This window comes from Babylonia areolata, chromosome 2 (assembly GCF_041734735.1).
Source record: "Babylonia areolata isolate BAREFJ2019XMU chromosome 2, ASM4173473v1, whole genome shotgun sequence".
NCBI classification, from domain to species: domain Eukaryota; kingdom Metazoa; phylum Mollusca; class Gastropoda; order Neogastropoda; family Buccinidae; genus Babylonia; species Babylonia areolata.
In genome coordinates, this window is record NC_134877.1 from 8264489 (window position 1) to 8285903 (window position 21415).

At 43.0% G+C, this 21415-nt stretch overlaps 1 protein-coding gene across 1 annotated transcript in view; it reads right to left on the reverse strand.

Annotated features, from left to right (window-relative positions):
• The window catches only part of LOC143296081 (uncharacterized), a 57324-nt gene that overhangs the window by 27394 nt on the left and 8515 nt on the right, over positions 1-21415 (reverse strand). The window contains exons 5-6 of the mRNA XM_076607842.1: positions 8940-9011; positions 2906-3196 (exon numbers count right to left, since the gene is read on the reverse strand). Coding sequence (XP_076463957.1) covers positions 2906-3196; positions 8940-9011 — 363 coding nt within the window. The remainder of the gene's footprint in view (positions 1-2905; positions 3197-8939; positions 9012-21415) is intronic.

The window sequence follows — 21415 nt, forward strand, 5'->3', positions numbered from 1 at the left end:
TGGGCCATGCCTTTAAAGATGATGAGAGCAAAGGATAGCAAGAACAGCAGATTTTAGTAGCTGCCTGCCGTCGGCAAACAATTCATGTGCGACTGAGTGACTGTGGATTAACTCGGGCAGAGGGGAACAAAACAGGGCCTAGCACAGAACCTTGTGGATGGTCTTTAACCAGAATAAACTGATTTCTTTCTGAAAGATAAGAGCGAAACCAGATGAGTACATTCCCACAAATTCCGAAGGTGTTTTCAAGCCTGCTCATTAGAAGTTCGTGATCAATCGTGTCGAAAGCGACAGAAACGTCTAAAAGAAGTAATACTCGAATTTTTGGCTTCATCAAGAGAGGTTGAAATGTCATTAATGAAACAAAGAATGGCTGTTTCTGTGCTATGTCCTGCACGGCTGGCAGACTGACGTGGTGATAAAAGATGGATGGAATCGAAATGAGAAGAGAGCTGGTGGTGGACAACTTTCTCGGGATTTTTGGACAAGAATGGAACGTTAAAGACAGACAGATAGTTTTTGAAAACATTGGGGCCGAGAGAACATTTCTTTAGAAGAGGTTTAACATTGGCAGTTTTGATTCAGGAGGGACATTCCCGGACAACAATGATTCATTTTTATAATGTTGGTGATGGACGGAAAGAGAAAGTCAATATGGTCAAGCAGAAGACTGGGAATGGGGTCAAGATTGCAGGTGGTTTGGGATGATTTCATGAATATATTTCGAATTAATTAATCAGATACTAGCAAGAACTCGACAAACGAGGTACCGTGAATGTGAATCAAAGCCATAAGTATTGCCTCGAGCTCAGCAGTGTAGACTGATGGGTTTTTCGTTTGTTTTTTGTTGTTTTTGTTTTGTTTTGTTTTTGTTTTTTAATCCAAGTAATATATTTTCTCTTGGTTTAATTCCAGAATTACAAAAGTTGCTCCCGCTTTGCCATCATCAAGAACTGAACCATCTGCATACATTTTTTATATAGATAATTTCTATATTTGCTTTCCATGTGAGAACATACGGAGTTCATTTGTATATAAGGTGATTTGTTTGTTGTTAATTTTTTGTTTTTGTGTAGTCTATATCAAAGTTGGGTTTTCACAATTTCCACGATGGAATGGAATGGTTGAGAAGGACGGTTTAATAGCAATAGTTTTTACATCAACATCTGAATCATTGATGATGCCTTTGTAAAATTATAGATGAATTTTAAGGACTTTATTGTTGTAGCCTTTTTTTCCGAAATCTTTGTCAAATTTATGTCCGACTTTATATCTACATAAACTTTTTTTTTAAACAAATTTTGCGGCAGATACTTTTTCTATGTTCAAGTGGTAATACTCATGCTTCTATAACTTCCTAAGACTGATGTGTGTGATGGGACTCAAGAGTTTGTAAGCTTTGCAATATGTACTTGTAACTTTTTAATTGGTGTTGTGGTACACTAAAGAACACTTCCTGAGCATACGTCAGCTTTGAACGCACAAGCACGGTTGACAAAGAAATCAGCGCTTTGTCCCTAGTGTTGTTTGCCAACAACTTTAAGAAAATTCAGACCTTTTATCGCTTTGTTTACTCGATGTGGTGATTCAAGGTAAGCAGAAAGAAGAAATTTGAAAGTCTGTGTGTAATCTATGACGATACCATCTAGAGTAAACATTGGTAGTTTTTCGGGTTCATATTCCGAGTTCAAAGCAACATGCTCGTTTTTTCCAGTGACTGGGTTTGTCCGTTTTCCATGTTTGTTAATTTTATCAATTTTGCACTAGTAAGCCTTTGAATAGTTCAAAATCCTGGTTGTGGCTTTGCGTTTCATCATCACCTTCATCCAAAAACAAATATCATCAGTGAACTGGGATAACATTGTATCTTAAGATCTGCTTATAAAAAGTTAAATAACATAGGTGCAATAACTGATCCTTGAGGCAAACACGTTTCAAGAGGTCTTGAACTTCAATATGTACTTCATACTCTTATTTCTATTTGTTTGATAGAAAGTCATTGGTATAGTTGTACATATGGTCAGTTACACCAATCTTTTTCATCTTTTACAAAAGTCGACCATGCCATACTTGTTCATAAGCCTTTTTCACATTAAAAAATGTTGCTAGAATATTTTCCGTCTGGCAAACTGTTGCTTAAGTCGTGTTGTTAATGTTGCCAAGTAATCAGTTGTGGACTGGCCTTGTCGAAAGCCAGCTTGTTTGACCAGGATCACTATATATTTTTCATAGTAGCGAACCAGCCTATTTAGAAGGATCTTTCCACGGGTTTGCATGTGTGGGATGTAAGAGCGATTGGTCGATAGCTTTTTTTTTCTTTTTTTTTTTATTCCTTTCGTTTCATTCTGCGTGCTTTACTACGAGAGCGTGTTGTCTTCCTACTCGACATATTTAGTCTCTGGTCCTGACTACTTTCCAATAACGAATTACTTTTTTCTCCATACCCAAGGCTGTCTCTGTTTCTCTTCTGGCTTTTTCTCCCCATAATGTAAGTTCCGAACGGATTGCTGATTACTCGACTACTTTTATCACTTTTGATATTATTAGCTGTTATCTACAAACACAAGCAGAATACACAAATCATTTCACGGAAAGATCACTGTAATTAATTTTTGTATAATTTCCTTTTAAAGCGCGTATTTGTTTTACCTTTTAAATGTTTATTTCAATGGAATGTCATTTGTTTGTTTTTCAACTGTTATTTCACATTTTTAAGTCACTGATACACATAACCGCATGTCTCTCTGTCCGCCCTTTTTTTTCCATTTAGGTCTCAGCTCAAAACCACGGTCATTTAAATCGTGATATCATTTTGTTTTACATGGGTCAATGGCCTGCAGAAACTGAATAGAACATTTTTATATTTGTATTTTTGAGAGAGAGAGAGGATAGGAGATTTACAAACCTGATTGCTTGCTTTTCTCTGTCCTCCCCATGTTTCTTTCTTGTCTGGGAATATGTCTTCGTGTAAGGGGTTGGATCTTCATTTTGTTTCCTAGGACTGATGAGCTCCATTTCCGATGAAGGACCAGGAGAAACATGGTCCGGGCCAGTTCGTATGTTGTTTCCCTTTGCGATCTCTTGGTCAGGTAATCTGCCTGTTGGATGACCATGTCTAACTGCTGATTCGTCAGAGATAGACCTGGCACCTGACTGGTCCTCTCCATGTCCTTTTTTTCTGGGTACACCTTCTGGGCTAAAAAGAAGAAGAGGAGAGAATTGTCCATTTGTTAGCTGGTTGGGTGTATTGACTTGCGTTATGTATTGGCTTAAAATACCCTTTTCCTTAAAATCACTGTCATAAATTATTAATTATGTCTTACAGGTACTAACGTGAATATGAAAGTTCCTGCCCCGTACAAAAAAATATTGTACTGGCCCATAAAGGATACCAGGATCTGAATTCAGTCTAATCCTAAGAGGGAAAAGCAAAAATGAAAGTAGCCGGAAAGTAGCACAGCTCCTTCCATAAAATCATGCCCTTTGTGACATCCCACGCTTCTTGTCTTTCAGCAGTTTCCATACAACAAGGAAGGCAGTGACAATGGCAAGTTTTTTTATGTTCAATGCCCATTACAAACACAAACAAACTCGCGTGATTTCAAATATAAATTCGGTCACGCACGCTCACATTCGCGCAAGGTCGCGAGCACCAAGCCGCAACCATCCTTATCCAACCCCACCCTCCCTCTACACAAGGAAGGCAGAAGAACTGAAAGGTCCTCCCTTGCCAATGGAAGCTGAGCCACTTCCGATCCCTTAGGTATAAATGGACAATGAAATACAGATCTTAGGGTTGACAAAGTTCGTTACCCATCGACGAATGACATCTCAGAGCAATGTCTCTGTCCCCATTCTCAAAGGCTTGAGGAAATAACTAAGGGTTAAGGGGTCAAAGACGGGCCTCTGGTCGCCCGAAGCCATGGGAAGCTTCATCTTATCTGTCACCTGTTTGAAGAGGAGAACGACACCACTTCACCCACGTGCCCCCAAAAGCCACAGAATCCTGGGGGCAGACAAAGATGAGAGACAAGAGAGACAAGAGGCATCAACGGAACCCAAACTGGATCTGATCATCCGTACAGTTCGCTGGTTAATTCATGCAAGCTCGCACATGAAGGGATTGTCAGCTGGAGGAGCGGGAGTGGGAGTCAAGTCAAACACAGTGTGTGTGTGTGTGTGTGTGTGTGTGTGTGTGTGTGTGTGTGTGACTCATTAGCGGTTGTCGCCCAGTACCCAGCACCGATGTAACCTCCCAAACCATCCCACCCCTCTTCCTTAGGTCCCCCCCTGGGACGCATCAGTGTTCCAAATCTTCACCCGGGGGACTTGTCAGTGTCCTAAAATGTCTCCCGCGGGACAGTCTGTCAGTCACTTTGACAGCTTGCCACACATGGACAGGACACAGGGAATGTCACTGTTATCCCATGAGATCAAGATTCCTGGGCTCCCCCAAGTCTGTGTCCCCATAGGTCTATGCACCACCCCCCCCCCCCCCCCCGCCCCCCCCCACAAGCATTATTTGGAAATCTGACCCGAAGCGTACCCCTTCCCTTACGCACACATACATTTCTGATTTGTATTATAGTTTAATATATGCTATGCATATTTTCACGTTTATGTGCCTTATTGTGACCTCAGGTTTTCACCACTGACCATTACTGGAGACCATTGCTGACCATTACCCAAAAGTGTTAAGAACAGACTGCGTTATTTTTCACATCGGTATTCTGTCTTGACCATTTCTGATCACTGACTATCTGTGCTCTCAAGTGGCATCAGTCTGTAACGGTGATGATAGGATTTTTTGACAGGATTTGACCACGACCATTAACTGTCCACTACTGACTATAGTTGACTAATACAGACCACTACTTGCCCATGTTGACAATCAACCACAGCCCGAAAGTGTTCTTTCACATTTTTGCATCATGATGATTGACAGGTTTTTGACCGCCAACTTACAACTACTGACCATTACTGACCACTATCTAACTGTTCACATTGTGTTGTTTTGTGACACGTATGTAGTATCACGGTTTCTTGACAGGATCTGGCCCATTAATTAACCACCACTAACTAAGTTTTCAAAATGTGGCATTTTGTCATGTTTACGCAATATTAAGATTACTTGAACAAGTTTGACCTTTCACTGACCAATGCTGATCACTACACCAAAGTGTGCAGCTTCCGTTATGTTAACATTGTTGTTCATCATGAGTCGTTTTTGACTCACTTGTGTAAACAAAGTGAGTCTATGTTTTAACCCGGTGTTCGGTTGTGTGTGTGTGTGTGTGTGTGTGTGTGTGTGTGTGTGTCCGTGGTAAACTTTAACATTGACATTTTCTCTGCAAATACTTTGTCAGTTGACACCAAATTAGGCATAAAAATAGGAAAAATTCAGTTCTTTCCAATCATCTTGTTTAAAACAATATTGCACCTCTGGGATGGGCACAGAAAATAAAAAGAAGCCAAATTATATGCAAACTGCATTTACTGTTATATTTATATATTTTTTATTCTCTAAATTTGGCACTTTGATCTGATATTCTGACACAACAAGAGCAGTCATTATTATCATTTTTTTTGTTCAAACAGGAACTTCTTTTGCTAAGCATGGAAGTTTTATTTATTTTGGAAACGTTTTGGTGCAGCTAGTAAAAAAGGGATATTAATATGTAATTAATGCTAGGGGACCTAATTTGCTTTAAACTGATCTTTCTCATCTTAAACATTACATTTTGAAATTATACTCAATACATAAAAAGCTTGTGTATTTTACTCTCAGTGTACAGGGCTTTCACTATGTTCATTCGCCCAAGTGGTCTTTTTCGGAAAATACTAAAATCAATACAACGAGTGGACTTTATAGATCTATTGGCTGAGCCATGAAGGTCATGGGCAAAAATCAATTGCGTACACATATTTATACACATTAAAAGCGCGTGCTCATATTTTTCGCGAACGCGAACGGCGCCATTTCGTTTCATGTTGTTGACCTGCCCGTTCAATCCTATATTCAATCGACAATACACGATAACATGTGATGGAAAGTTGGAGAAGGAGACCGTTAAATATTTATTCAGAGAAAGATTTGTGAACGCCTCATCACTTACTGGATTATGCCCCAAACTGCCATAAAAATATCCACAGAATCAGTCGGAATTCACAGTTAAAAATTGTAAACCATGCGAGTTAATACCCTTGAACTGGTGAAACGTAAAAATTTCCAGTCTTGACTTTTCTCAAAATGAAGTCCTTTTCACTTCATACGACGTTTAGAAGTACATGTACTTGGCTCTACATGTTATTAGTTTGACAAAATACTAAATTTTCATATCAACTTTAAAACTACAAAACTAGAATGAACATAAAAGAGAAATTGAATCGACCGTGTCGTACTACATTCCCGGCGGGTGTAACTAAACTTGTACATCTATCTAGATCTAGAGAAAACGGCTAAATATTGCAGTGTGATTGTGGCGATAGCCACGTCTCCTTTACCGCGGACTTAAAAAGAATTTTTTATTGCCCTTAAAGATTTTTTGAATGCCCAAGATACACTAGAATAATATTCACTGTGAATACCGCAATTGATTTATCGCCCTTTAAAAAAGTATGTTCAAATATTAAAGTTTAGAACGTCAGTTAAGGAGCCACGATAGTGTAATGGGTAAGACAGTTTCTTCTCACTCGAACACGCGGGGTTCGAATCTGGTTAGGACTTTTTTTTTCTTTTTCTTTTTTAACCTGAAGCTTTATAATAACAAATACAGAACACATTTTAACGATTAGATTTTTTTTTTTTAAAGTGTATCACAAGTGAGTCTTGAAGGCCTTGCCTCTCTTGTTACATATTATTTGTGCTTTCACAGTGGTCTTGACCAATGACTACTACTGGCAACTACCAAAATCTGTATAAAAGCCTTGAGCAACATAGAGGAAAGATGGACCTGTGGGAACATAGACCTGGGGAATATTGACCTACGTTTTTGTGGGGGGGAGGAGGGGGCATAGACCTATGGGAAAACAGACTTGGGGGAGCCTAGAAATCTTGATCTCATGGGCTAACAGTGGCATTCCCTGCGTCCTGTCCATGTTTGGCAAGCTGTCAAATTGACGAAATTGATTCAAGTAGGTAAATCAATAAAATTGATCTGCTTTGACATCTTATTTTAGCTTAAATAAGTATACTAGATTGAGTTAGGGAAGGTCACACAGCCATCATCATTTTCTTTATTACAGAACCGATTTTTCCAGATATACCAAAACTTGAACTAATCTTTCCCGAGGAATGTTGGAAATAACATTGAAATGATTCAATTTTCTTCATAAAAGGGGGTTTCACAATGCTTTACCATCGCGTCGGGAGCGTGAAAACGGGACCAAATAGTTTTCAAGTTTGTTGTGATGCAATCTTTTCTGTCACATTTATTGATCTGTTTTTGTTTGCATTCATTCGCGTGCAAGGTTGTACTGAAAATAGATTCTCAGTTTCGGAAAATAAAAATAAAACGTGCATGTTTGAGTGAGCGAGAGAGAGAGAGAGAGAGAGAGAGAGAGTGTGTGTGTGTGTGTGTGCGTGTGTGTGTGTGCGCGCGCGCGTGTGTGTGTATGTGGGTGTTTCCTTTTGTCTGTTTGGTTGGCTGGTTGATTTGTTTCCCTTCTTTGACTCTGTTTTTATGATAATGTTTTCATGTTGTGAGTGTCTTCTCTGAAATAGTGAAGCTATTTTCAGTGCAATGTTGCATGCGAAATTATGTTAACACAAACATATGGACACGCATGAAACAAAGGAACGTTGTAAATAAATGTGACAGAAAAGGTTGCATCACAACTAACATCAAAACTTGATTTGGTTCCGTTTTCACTGCTCCCTATCCAAAGGTATAGCATTGTGAAACACCTTTATCTGTCACATTTACGATATCACGCGAAGATTGTTTCATCATTTCGATGTTGTTCATAATATGCCTCGGGAAAGATTTGGGTCAAGTCGTACTATGTATTTCAGTTTGAGTGATTCGCTTTGCTATAATTTTGTTTGCTATTGATTCCGATGTTGAATTTGAGATTGACGCATTGCAACGATCCGTCTCATGTTAAATACAATAGGTAGATGTTTCAGTTCTATCACTGTCTTCGCTAACGCCGTTGTCATTATCATGGTCGTCGTCGTCGTCCCCATCTCTATTCTTTTTATCTCTCATTTTTCCTTAAGATTTGTATTGGGAAAAGACCAGAAACCTGCCCCGATGATAATGGAATCGTTTTTGATGTGTATGAAAAAGGGGGGATCCACGCTTTCTCGCACTTGAGAGAAAGCGTGGGAGGGGAACGACCACTCTTTCTCACAATCCACCGCTTTCTCGTAAAGTGAGAGAAAGCGTGTGGGTACCCCCACGAGAGAAAGCATGGGACTGCGAGAAAGCGTGGGTTTACAAGGGTGCTCTCGAGTGTGGAAACCAAATACGATAGTTCTCTGTGGACTAGCACTGTGGCAGAACGAGCCACTTACAGCGGAGTGTGTGGAGGAACCCGTGGGGGTGGGGATGGTTTGGTGCAGCGCGAGTGTAATGCAACAAAAAATCAAATTCACTATCCACATTAGTTCGTGCACTAGCAAGTCATATTAAAGTATGCATACTTAAACACATACACAAACTCTCTCTCTCTCTCTTTCTCTCTCCTCTCTCTCTCAGGAAATTCTAATCATTTCGCTCAAACACATGTGTGTATTCTCACACGCACACATTCACCACTTACGCCCGCTCTTTCACACACAAGCTATCCCGACCCCCATCCTACCGACCCCCACACCCCAAACAAGAGATTAAGAGAGAGCGCATAAAATAAAGTAAGATGAAATTAAATAAATCAATGAAATAAAATGAAATAAAGATTTGGACCATAGATGTAGTGCACTCTGTGGTAGTTACCTTGCCGGGGCACACATATCGATGTGATTCTCTGCACGCACCTGGGCCCATGTGGAAGCAAACCTGGTGTATCTGCAGCATAACAGAGAGAGAACTCAGAACTCAGAAATGTTTTATTGTAGAAGGTCTTCTGACCCATTACAATGTTGAGCACATACACACACCCCATCCCACACCCCCTCCCACATCTCCCCCCCGACACACACACATGCGCGCGAGCAGACTCGATTTTGTAAAACCGGGCATGCAAACACATGAATCGAAAAATCAAAAAGGTAAATGCCTTCCATCGTGAGCAAGTCCGCTTAAACATGTACGTTCGTTGTTTTAAATGTATACCATAACAGAACTCAGGTTGTGCCCGTTATCATAATAAAGCAGAGCGACGTTTATTACAGTGATAAATAAAGCGACCTAGATCATGAAGGATTTTTGTGTCATGCATTATAAATTCTAAACTTTTGTCAGAGGGATGTTTCGTGTACCAACATGGAATATATTTATGTCGCAGATCGTTAAGAGATTTACAGTAAAATAAAGTGTGTATCTCGTCTTCAATACCAGCGTTACATAGTGGACATTTCAGGTCGTTTGAACTGACGAAAGCAAATCTCATCTTGTGTGTACGGATATCCGTGGCTCCTATTATAAACCTTATAAGCACATCTCTTATGTGTTTATTTTTAACTGCTGTAAAGTACGATTCCAGTGATATGGATGATTTGAAATTTCGATAAACGCTAAACCTGCTGCTGCTGTGAAGATGTTCGTGCCAGTTTTGACTATGGCAATCGATCAGTCTTTGTTTGAAATCATTCAAGAATCCTCTTGCATTTTCTACACCTTGATTTTCCCAAACAAAGCCGAATCCAAATTTATACAAAGTGTTTCGTACCTGAGATGCCCAGCACTCTTTGTCTTGATCGCATAGCGATAGAAGCATTTTATAAGACTTACGAGGAAGTCTATTTTCATCCATTCTTGGTCTCGCCATACACCATGTCATTTGGTGATCTTGGACTCACATTAAGAAGTGTTTTTTTTAAAGCAAACATGTGCACTTTTTCTATTGGTGAAATTTGCATTAATCCCCAGATTTCAGAGCCATATAACAAAATTGGTTTTATTTGTGAATCAAATAATTTAAAGAAAATACTAACAGAGAAATCGTCAAGTCTCCATAACGTTCTAAATATTTCTATTACACCTTTCCGTGCTTTCATTGCTATGTCATCCAGAGCCTTCGAAAAAGATAATATAGTGCTGAAAAACAAACCTAAGTATTTATAGGAATTGACGATTTTGATGTCGTGACCTTCATATGTCCAGGTTTCCCTCCGAGCAATGTATCCATCATTTCTAAAAATAATTATTTTGGATTTATCAAGGTTAACGTGTAAATCTAACTCGGAAGCCTTCATTGCCAGCACATTCAGTTGGCTCTGCAGACCAGTAACTGTATCAGACAAAAGCACTATATCGTCAGCAAAAAGTAAAATAAACAGTTCAATCATATCAGGTTTCAGTTGTATGCCATGGCGTCCTTTCTCGATTATGTCCGTGAAAAGATCGTTTATAAACAGAGAGAAAAGTAAAGGACTTGTAATCTCCCCTTGTTTTAAACCTTTTTGACTAAGGAAAGCTTCGGTTACCCTACCCCCCACCACCACCACCCCCACCCCCACCCCCCACCCCCCTCCCCAACGTACTCGAGCTTTTACGGTTTTATACATACTTTGAATGGTTTTTAATATTTTCCCTTTTAAGCCAGACTTCCGCAGTACGGGTCACAGTTTACCATGTGAAATAAAATCGAAAGCCTTACGAAAGTCAATGAAAGCTACAAATAATTTTCTATTTTTAAGCAAATATTTCTGTACCATTGAGAACAGCGTAAAAATATGGTCAATCGTTGAACGATCTTTTCGAAATCCGGGTTGTATATCACCTAATATGTCCTTACTTTCAACCCATTTTGATAGTCTCTTGTTGATAATATGGCTGTACAGCTTTCCACATATGTTCAAAAGTGAAATGCCCCTGTAATTGTCTGGCTTGTGTAAATCGCCTTTCTTGTGCAAGGGTTGAATGATCGATTCAGTCCAAGCTACTGGGTACTGACCCGAAGAAAATATGATATTAAACAGTTTCAAAAGAAAAGGAACAATTAGCTCACTTGAGTGCTTAAAAAGTTCGGGTATAATGCCATCTGGGCCGGGTGCTTTATTGTTTCTTAGATGACGGATGGAATCGATTATTTCTTGTTCAGTTATATCACTGTTCAGTAGGACATCGTCCTGATTGTCACTTTCTTCAGTCCCATTCCCAGGTTCAAAGCCAGTGAAATCGTCATTTATAATATCATTGTCATTCACACCAAAAACCTCTTTAAAGTGTTGTAACCATTCATCATCTGAGATGTTTCCAGTCTGTTTACTTTTCTTAGAAAATTGTTTGATATTTTTCCAAAACTGCTTGGAATCATTAATGTTCCCTTCAAGTTCAGCTCTATATTTTGCTTTGTACGCTCTTTCTTTATAAGCCAATAGCTTTCTGTAAGACTTTCTGGACTCAAAATACGCATGCCCATCTGCAGTAGGATCGGCTGTCTGTTCACGTCTAAATTCACGGAGAGCTTTCCTTGTGCCCTTCCGACGTTCATGGCAAACTGAGTCGAACCAAATATTGCCTTTTATGGCTCTAGCACATCCTCTTTTTACAAGCATGCAAGAAGCGGCGGATTTTAGAGTAACTGAAAACATGTCGACTGCTTTATTGATGTTTTCATCTATCAGGTGTTTGGCTTGTTCAAGAGAAGCAATATTTTCCGGTAAATTGATACAATAAACGAATTCGTCACGTTTGTCATCAGACCAAATGAGCCTAGAAATAAATGCATCTGTTCCCCCTTTATACTTTTGTCTATTACACTTTATAAGACATGATACAGGCATATACTTAGAGTCTATCATTTCTTCTACAAGCATTCTGTGCGATAAATAGCTTAATGAAGTGGAGAAAATAAAATAATCAATGACACTACTACCAGAGGGAGACGTATAAGTGAAAACCCCATTTGTGTCTCCGTCACAAACACCATACAAAATGTACAGATCAAAATTAGAGCACAAGCAGAGTAACTTTTGGCCATAGTCATTGATCACTGTATCTTGTGGACAACGGTCAGGAATCGATTCGTGGCCATCGTCAAAGTCAAACTGAAAACCATCGTGTGTGTCGTCTGAGGAAAAGTCAGCACTAAACTGTTCTGGGAATTTGTTACCAGTCCTGGCATTGAAGTCTCCACACAAAATGAAGGAAACATCCTCGTGGTTTTCAATAATGTCTAGTAGACATTGTTCTAGTATAGAAATCCCATTGTCTGCCTCACTTGTCTCGTAAAATGGACTGTTGAGAGGATTTATGTAAATACTAACAAAAAACCCCACTAGACTCTGTTCCAAAAAGTCCTTTTTCTGCTTTAAGAACAATTATATTATCGTATTTTGTTGGAAATTGTTTAAGGAAAGGTACATACTCATTGTTTACTAATACAATGACACCCCCACTCCTCCTCCCATGATATGAGAGCTTTATCGCTGGAGCAACGTAACATGTATGTGATGGGAATAACGAATATGTGAAGGACTCTACGAATGTTTCTAACAGACAAATGAAGTTAAACTTTGAAATAAAGGAGACGAAACTGGTGTCTTTCAGTTTAGACACTATTCCTTCAACGTTATATGAAATCAAATGAAATGCCAGTGTTAGGGTCAGGGCCATACCATCATTTTTTACCTTTTTCTTTCGAGGTGGTAACTTTACGGGGACTAGCGCGTTTGTTCTGTTTGTTGTTTCTTATCCAGCTGTTGGGGAGGGAAGACTGTCTTTCAAGTGACACAGATTGTGATCGTGTGTTCACCAGTCTTTTCTCGCCTGTCAAGCTGCCACGGCGCCTCTGCCGTTCATTTTGCACGGTAGTCACACGGGGAGATTTCTCCGTGCAGCCAAGGGAAGGGGAATCCCCGGCATTACATCGCGTGTTGACATTGGTGTCGGAGGTCACGCTGCTTTGCGTTGAGGGGCCGTCTCCATGGTCAGCACGGGTCGCGTCGTCCTTCGGGATGGCAGGGGTGTTGGGTGGAAGCCCTTCATATCCGCGTCATCAGCCAGGTCATCTTGCTGCTGTTGAACGTCCAAAGCATTCATCACACTGCTGTCCCTGTCAACCCGATCACCAGACTCTACTGCACTGTCTCTACCTCTTTCAGTGGCTCTGTCTGCAGCGGTGTTGATGGCATCAATGGCATCCTGTCTGCATACAGTGTCACCGCGTGCATCTTCAATGCTGTGGCTGTCGGACGTGGTGACAGCTGGGTCACAAGTCGACGCTTTCTCTTCGGTAGAGGGCTGGGGAACAGTGGGGGGAACCAGAGGGACATCCGATCTGACACTGCCAAGGTCAGACTGGTTGTCGTCACGGCAGGAGTTGTCCATTTCCAGTTGGTCGGCTCCGTTGATTTTGTTGTCTGTCCTGTTGTTCGCAGCCGTGAGCTGGTGCGTGTCGTGTCGAGTATTACTTTCCATGCACTCGTTCGGTCTGTTTGCGTTGTTTGCGTTGTTTGTTGAGGGTGACTGATGCGGGGAGTCTTTCCTGTTTGCAGCTTCTTGCGTCAGTCTGTTTTCTTGATGTCTTGAGGAACAGCGGACGGACTGTATCACTTCACTGTATGATCTCGTGCCAGGAACCACTCTTAGGGAATAGGTTTATCTCTGGGGCTTAAAAAGTTGCGCTCATTCCTCTGACTGGAAGCATGGGCATTGTTTGAAATGTCCAAGTGCTGGCTGTGATGGACATGGTTCCAGCTGTTCCACATATCATCATGAGCCTGTTGAAACCAGTCGTCAGCGGGACGATATCTTGCTGTTTGGCTTTGGAATTCCTCGTAGTTGTATAACAGACTGAGAGAGAGAGTATAACAAATTTTTTCCTGAGAGCTCGAGCACCCTCATCCTTTTCCGGGCCTAAAAGCGTCTGCCCTCATTTCCTTTCCTTTCCCCCTGCAACATTTAGTTGACTCTGAAGGTCTCAGCAGTGTGCCGGTGTAACGTCCCAAATCGTCCCCCTCATCCCCCGTGGGACTTGTCAGTGTCCTAATCTTGGACGTACCCCCCAATGCTGTTTCGGTCTCACCCCCACCCCCCCTTACTTCAATAAAGCATTAGTCCCAACCCCCCCCCAGTCCCCGCCCCACGCCATCCCCCGGCCCTCCATGATTCGGCTTTGCGCGCGCGTATGTGTGTCTGTGTGTGTCTGTATGCAGAATAACATATACATAGTGATTTAGGCAGGAATAGTTTGTTCTTTTTGATTAAATCATTATACCCTGTCAGGGGATATAACACTACATGTTAATTTATTTAAAAAAATGAATTGTCACAAGTCTTTTCTTATTAATTCCATCTGGAGTCCTGCTCTTGGGGATGGGTTAAAACTGTTCAAATGCCATCTATCATGTGCAGCTAGGCTGTTAACCAAAATGTACTGGACATCTGTATACTTTGCAGTGTATCGTGAATTTACAGGAAATCTTTCTAACGTGTTTCCAGCACTTGACTCTCGACAAGTTTTCGAAGATTATCACCTGATTATTACATTTTGTTTATCTTGTTTGTCGTTTTTTGTCATCACATTAAAGTAGACAGAACAACATGCTGGACTTTATATTTAAGGCCTAGGGTACACATCTTGCTACGCCTGCAAATATGTGTAACCACAAAACAGCTGCAAAACTGTAAAAGTGTGTATGTGCATGTATATGTGTTTGCATGTATGTCATGGGAGCAGGTGTGTGTGAGTGTGTGTGTGAGTGTTTTCAAAATCAGCAGTTAACTTCACAAATGCATTTTGTCTAGTTTGTTTCAACGAACGCCGAGAAGCTTTTTTTTTAATAAATAAAAAAAAAAGTTTTTTTAAAACATAATTCTTCAAAGGCGGGTTTCTGCAGATATTGGTCCTTTAAAACTGCAAAACGATCCCCCCCCCCTTCCGCACCACTCCCCCTCATCTTCCCCCTCCAAAGGTTCCTAGCCACCAGCCTTCCAACCCATAATTCGTCCACCCCTGATGCTTTACTTGTCCTTTCACTCTCTCCCACCTCCCTCCGCCCACATACCCATAACGGTTACTACTTTAACCCTGATTATCCGCACGCCTATCAGCTTCCTTGTAGAAATTCCGGGAGAATGTCTATGTTCTCCATATATATAATCCCCCATATATTCCTGTAGGTTTAAGTCCCCCCTAGTCTATACCTGTTTCATCATAAACTTTTGGGTAGTGGTCAGTAGTAACCGGTCAGCAGTGATAAGCGATCAAAGCAAATGACAAAGCGCAAATATTGCATAAGAAAGAACGCATACAATGATGGTAACATAACGCAAGCTGCATACTTTTGACTAGTAGTAAGAACTGGTAAACAAATCGTCAAACCAAGTAGTCTTTATTTTGCACAAAAATGTCCACATTCTGTAAACTCTTGTATGGTGGTCAATTGTGGTTAGTAATGGTCAGCAATGATCAACAGTAGTTAATAGTGGCGAATTAAGTCAAATTCTGCCAAGAAATCACAATACGCAGTAACTGTTACAAGACAATACAATCTGAACAGTAAGTGGTCAGTTGTGGTCCACAGTCAAAAAACTTCCAAGGCGTCATAATAAAACACAAACGTGAAAAAAAAGAGAAAAAAAAAAAGAAAGAAAAGAAATGCACTCTGACCACTTTTCCGAGGTGGTCAGCGTGGTCAGTAATGGTCAACAACGATCAGCGGAAAGTAATGGTCAGCTAATTGTCAAATTCTGCCAAAAATTGTTTTATCATCACAAAGTAGTGCAATCTGAACACAAAGGTCAGCACTTGTTAACAGTGGTCAGGTAGTGGTCATAAAAACCCATCAGGACATCACAATGCAAAAACGTGACAAATAGCTGAACAGTTTGGGGTTGTGGTCAAGAGCGGTCAGCAGCGGCCATAGGCTTGGGAGAACATTGACCTGAAGGACCATTGACCCGGTGGAGCAAAGGCCTACAAAATGTGAATTTTGAGAAACATAGAGCTGGGGGAACACACAGATGACCTACAGGTTTCCCAACTCACTGTTTCCGATACAGTAGACTTGTATGTTTATTTATCTATTTAATCCTTCATCATTCCCTTCCACCATATATCACTAGAGAGGAGCTTCAATGCAGGTTATTACAGTTGGACTACCCCGCCTTTTATTTGCATGTGAGTCAATAAAGGCTAGTCCGGAACAACGACCCTCCACCCCCCACCCCGACCCCACCATGATATTTTTCCGTAAATTTACGGAAATATATAAATCTGGGAGACCCAAGAGTCGATCTGAGATCCATATAAATCCGTTGCGAAAATCAAGGGGCACATGATCGGACTCGCTCATCGATCCGTATTCTCAAACGGTTTGTATTTGTATTTGTATTTGTATTTTATTTTATTTTATTCAAAATGCTGTGAACTTTATGCTTTAGAGAACCCGTTTGAAATCACGCCTCAAACGCCATGATTTTCTTCACGTTGCGCGCATGAATCTGAAGTTAATACATTCAAAAAACGGAAAAGCTCTTCAGTCCGTATTCTCTGTTTATATACCCTGTAGTGAAGAAGCTTTTTGATAAACGAGTGCTGTTGTGGCAGTGGATGCTGCTCGGGCCTTGCGCACAGCACGCTTCCGTTGCACCTCGGTGATGCGCCTGGCTTCAGCTGCACGGGCTTTTGTGGTGATTATGCTGTGCCATGCTGGACGGTCCAGAGCAAGTGTCTCCCAAGTGTTGATGTCGACGCCCAGGACTTTGAGGGACGCTTTGAGGCAGTCTTGGCAGCGTTTCTTCTGTCCTCCAACTGAGCGCTTGCCTGACACAGCAGCTGATTAGACAGTCGGCTGTCTGACATTCTCACCACATGTCCAGCCCACTTGGCTTGGACATTCTGCAGAAGGGTTTAGACGCTGCAGAGGCCAGCGCAATCCAGAACTTCCGTGTCGGGGACTTTGTCTTGCCACCTCATGTGGAGGAGTCTGCAGAGACAGCTCAGGTTGAGCTGTTTGGCGTGTCTGCTGTAGACAGTCCAGGTCTCGCTGGCGTAAAGGAGGTTGGTAAGGACCACTGCACAGTAGACCTTCAGCTTGGTGGTAGAGCTGAGTTGTCTCCGCTCCCAGACGTTCTCACGGAGTCTCCCAAAGGCGGCGCTGACTTAAGCAATCCTGTTTTTGACGCTAGCGTCTATGTTCACACACACAAACACACACACACCACCACCCCCACCCACCCACAGACATACTCGTAATGTCCTTCACGTGCTATGCCACGCCCGCTCACATCATGCTCACTTTCAGACAACATCAGAGAGGTTAACAGTGACCTAGTTGGCATACAGTGCAGGGGAACATGTCTATGTTTCCCCAGGTCTAAGTTCTCCTAGGTCTATATTTCCCTAGGTCTAAGTTCCCCCAGGTCTATGTTCCCCCACGTCACAGCTGACCATGGTTGACCACAGTTCAAGAGTGCTCAGACTGCATTGTGTTGTCACATTTGTACATTATGTCTTTGAAGATATTTGACCACTGTATGACCACTACTGACCACTATCAGAGTTCAGCTTCCGTCATATTGTATGCAATACTGCAACATTTTAGCAGGATTTCACTATATTGTTGGCCATTACTGACCAGTACTTGCCACTGCTGACCACTACGTCAAATTCTTCAGATTGCGTTGTTTTGTCACATTTGTGCATTATCAAGACGTCCTGGATTTTTGTTTTTGATTTTTATTAACTGCAAACTGACCACTGCTGGTCACTGACAACCACTACCCAGTGACCACCGCTTACCACTTCTGACCACTACAGTCTACTGACTACTACTGACCACTGCTGACCGCTATCCACTACTGCCCACCACTGACCACTGACTACTGCTGATCACCGCTAACCATTGACCACTACCGACCACTGCTGGCCACCATATACTAACCACTAACCATTATTGACCACTGACCACCGGTGACATCCATTGACCACTGATGACCACTGACTAATGCTGACCACCACTGACCACTGCTGAGCAACACTGACCACTACTGACAGCTGACCACCACTGACTACTAGCACTACTGATCACTTACAACCGCCAACCACTGACCGACCAGAAAGAACCACTGACCACAATATACTGACCACTTCTGACTATTGACCTCTGACCACTACTGACCACTGCTGACCGCTTCTGACCACTAACCAGTTCTGACCACTGACCACTTCTGACAACGACCACCGCTGCCCAGCACTGACCACTGCTGACCACCACTGACCACTGACGTCTGCTAACCACTGACATCACTGTCCACAAATAACCACCGTTGCCTATTACTGTCCACTGCTGACCGCTGACTACTACTGACTACTGCTGACCACCGCTGACCACAATCACAGAGCACTATTGACCACCACTGACCACTATATATGGACCACTACTGACCACCATTGACCACCATTAACCTGAAAACTACTGACTACTGCTGACCACCACTGACCACTGCAGATCACTGACCACTGTTGACGACCATTGACCACTACATTCTACTGACTACCAGTGAGCATGACTGACCACTACTGACTGCCACAGACCACCACTGACTGGTGACCACCACCGACCACTACGGACCACAGAGCACCGCTGACCACTACTTACTGTTGACCATTGACAATTGCTGACCACTGCTGACAAGCACCCAAAAGTGTATGAATGATTAAACAAACATATGTTTAGGGGATATAGACTTGGGGGGTATACAAACCTAGGGGAACATAGACCAACCTGGCAGAGAGGGCTCAGCTTTGTGCAGACACTGGTGACTACCGGGGCTTATACGAAGCCTTGAAGGCGGTGTATGGTCCCTCATACCAGGTCCAGAGTCCTTTGCGCAGCGCAGACGGCCAGGCGCTCTTCACAGACAAGACGTCGATCCTGAACAGGTGGTCGGAACATTTCCAGGCCCTCTTCAGCGCCAACCGTACGGTTCAAGACTCGGCAATTCTCCGCATCCCACAACAGCCAGTGAAATTACAACTGGACGAGCTACCAACCCTAGAAGAGACTGTCAAGGCCATTGAACAGCTGAAATGTGGCAAGGCAGCAGGGGTTGACGGAATTCCGCCGGAGGCGTGGAAGAATGGAGGCCCAGCACTACACTCCAAACTCCACAACCTCTTTGTCTGCTGCTGGGAGCAAGGCAAACTACCACAGGACCTCCGTGACGCAGTCATCATCACCCTGTATAAAAACAAGGGAGAAAAGTCGGACTGCTCCAACTACAGGGGGATAACTCTGCTCTCCATCGCAGGCAAGATCCTCGCCAGAGTCCTCCTAAATCGGCTGGTGCCTACTATCGCCGAAGAACATCTCCCAGAGAGTCAGTGTGGCTTTAGAGCCAACAGAGGCATCACTGACATGGTCTTCGTTCTCAGACAGCTACAAGAAAAATGTCGGGAACAGAACAAAGGACTGTATGCGACATTCGTCTATCTCACGAAAGCTTTCGACACCGTGAGCAGAAAAGGTCTGTGGGAGATCATGAAACGTCTAGGATGCCCCCCAAAATTCCTCAGCATGGTCATCCAACTACATGAGGAACAGCGTGGACAGGTCAGACACAGCAACGACCTTTCGGAGCCCTTCCCAATTGGAAATGGAGTGAAACAAGGTTGTGTCCTCGCGCCGACCCTCTTCACGATCTTCTTCAGCATGATGCTCCAACAGGCCACTGAAGATCTTGGCGACGACGACGGTATCTTCATCAGATACCGCACTGATGGCAGCCTATTCAACCTGAGGCGGCTACAGGCCCACACCAAGACACTGGAGCAACTCATCAGAGAGCTTCTGTTTGCCGACGATGCTGCCCTCGTCGCCCATACAGAAGCGGCCCTGCAGCGTATAACGTCCTGCTTCGCAGAGGCTGCGCAGCTCTTCGGCCTAGAAGTCAGTCTGAAAAAGACGGAAGTTCTCCACCAGCCTGCCCCACGGGAAGAATTCCACGCTCCTCACATCAACATCGGTGAGACAGAGCTGAAGTCGGTCCACCAGTTCAGCTACCTAGGCTGCACCATCTCGTCTGACGCCAAGATCGACAAGGAGATCGACAACAGACTTGCAAGGGCAAACAGCGCATTCGGCAGGCTATACAAGAGAGTGTGGAACAACAAACACCTGAAGAAAGACACAAAGATCAGCGTGTACAGAGCTGTTGTACTGCCCACCCTGTTGTATGGCTCCGAAACCTGGGTCACCTACCGGCACCACATACGACTGCTTGATCGCTTTCACCAGCGCTGCCTTCGCACCATCCTCAGCATCCACTGGAGTGACTACATCACAAATGTCGAGGTCCTGGAGCAGGCAAAGACTATCAGCATCGAGGCAGTGCTGCTAAAGACCCAGCTACGTTGGGCAGGGCACGTGTCCAGGATGGAGGACCACCGCCTGCCCAAGATCGCGCTGTATGGCGAACTGTCCACTGGCCACCGTGACAGAGGAGCACCCAAGAAGAGATACAAAGACTCCTTGAAGAAAGCTCTCGGTGCCTGTCACATTGACCATCGCCAGTGGTCCGCAGTAGCCGCTGATCGAGAGACCTGGCGACGCACCATCCACCAAGCTGTCTCCTCCTTCGAAAACAACCGCAGGGCCAGCCTTGAGGACAAACGCAGAAGGAGGAAGAACCACGACGCTGCAGCCGCGAACCCAGACCAGACTTTCCCTTGCAACCGCTGCGGCCGACTCTGCTTTTCCCGCATTGGCCTTGTCAGCCATGAGCGTGCCTGCATCAGACGTGGACAACGCCCTTCCTAGATCTTCGTCAGCGAAGCCAGGCCATGATGATGTTTAGGGGAATATAGACTTGGGGGGTATACAAACCTAGGGGAACATAGACCTGGGTGAACATAGACCTACCAAAAACGTTTTGGGGGGATTATCGACCTACGGGAATATAGACTGAGAGAACAAAGACCTGGGGGAACAAAGACCCAGAAAACGTAAATTTAGGGGAACATAGACCTGGGGGAATATAGTCATGTAAGAACTAGTAGCTGGCTGAAGGAAAATTCTGGGGAACATAGACCTAGGGGAACATAGAGCTGACCCCCCACATCATCTGCAAAATAAACCGCTAAACCATCATTTCAAGGAGTACTTATAGCTAACAAATTCCATCTGCTTCCTATGAACAAAAAACAAACAAAAAACAAAAATGAAAACCGACTTCGGAGACAAATATTTTTTCATGCACACGCTCGTCTCGGAAGTCATTATACTTTGAGCATTCCATTATAAGATAGAACTCATCCCCTATCACAGCCATATTACAAACCTTGCAAACTCTCGTGGTGT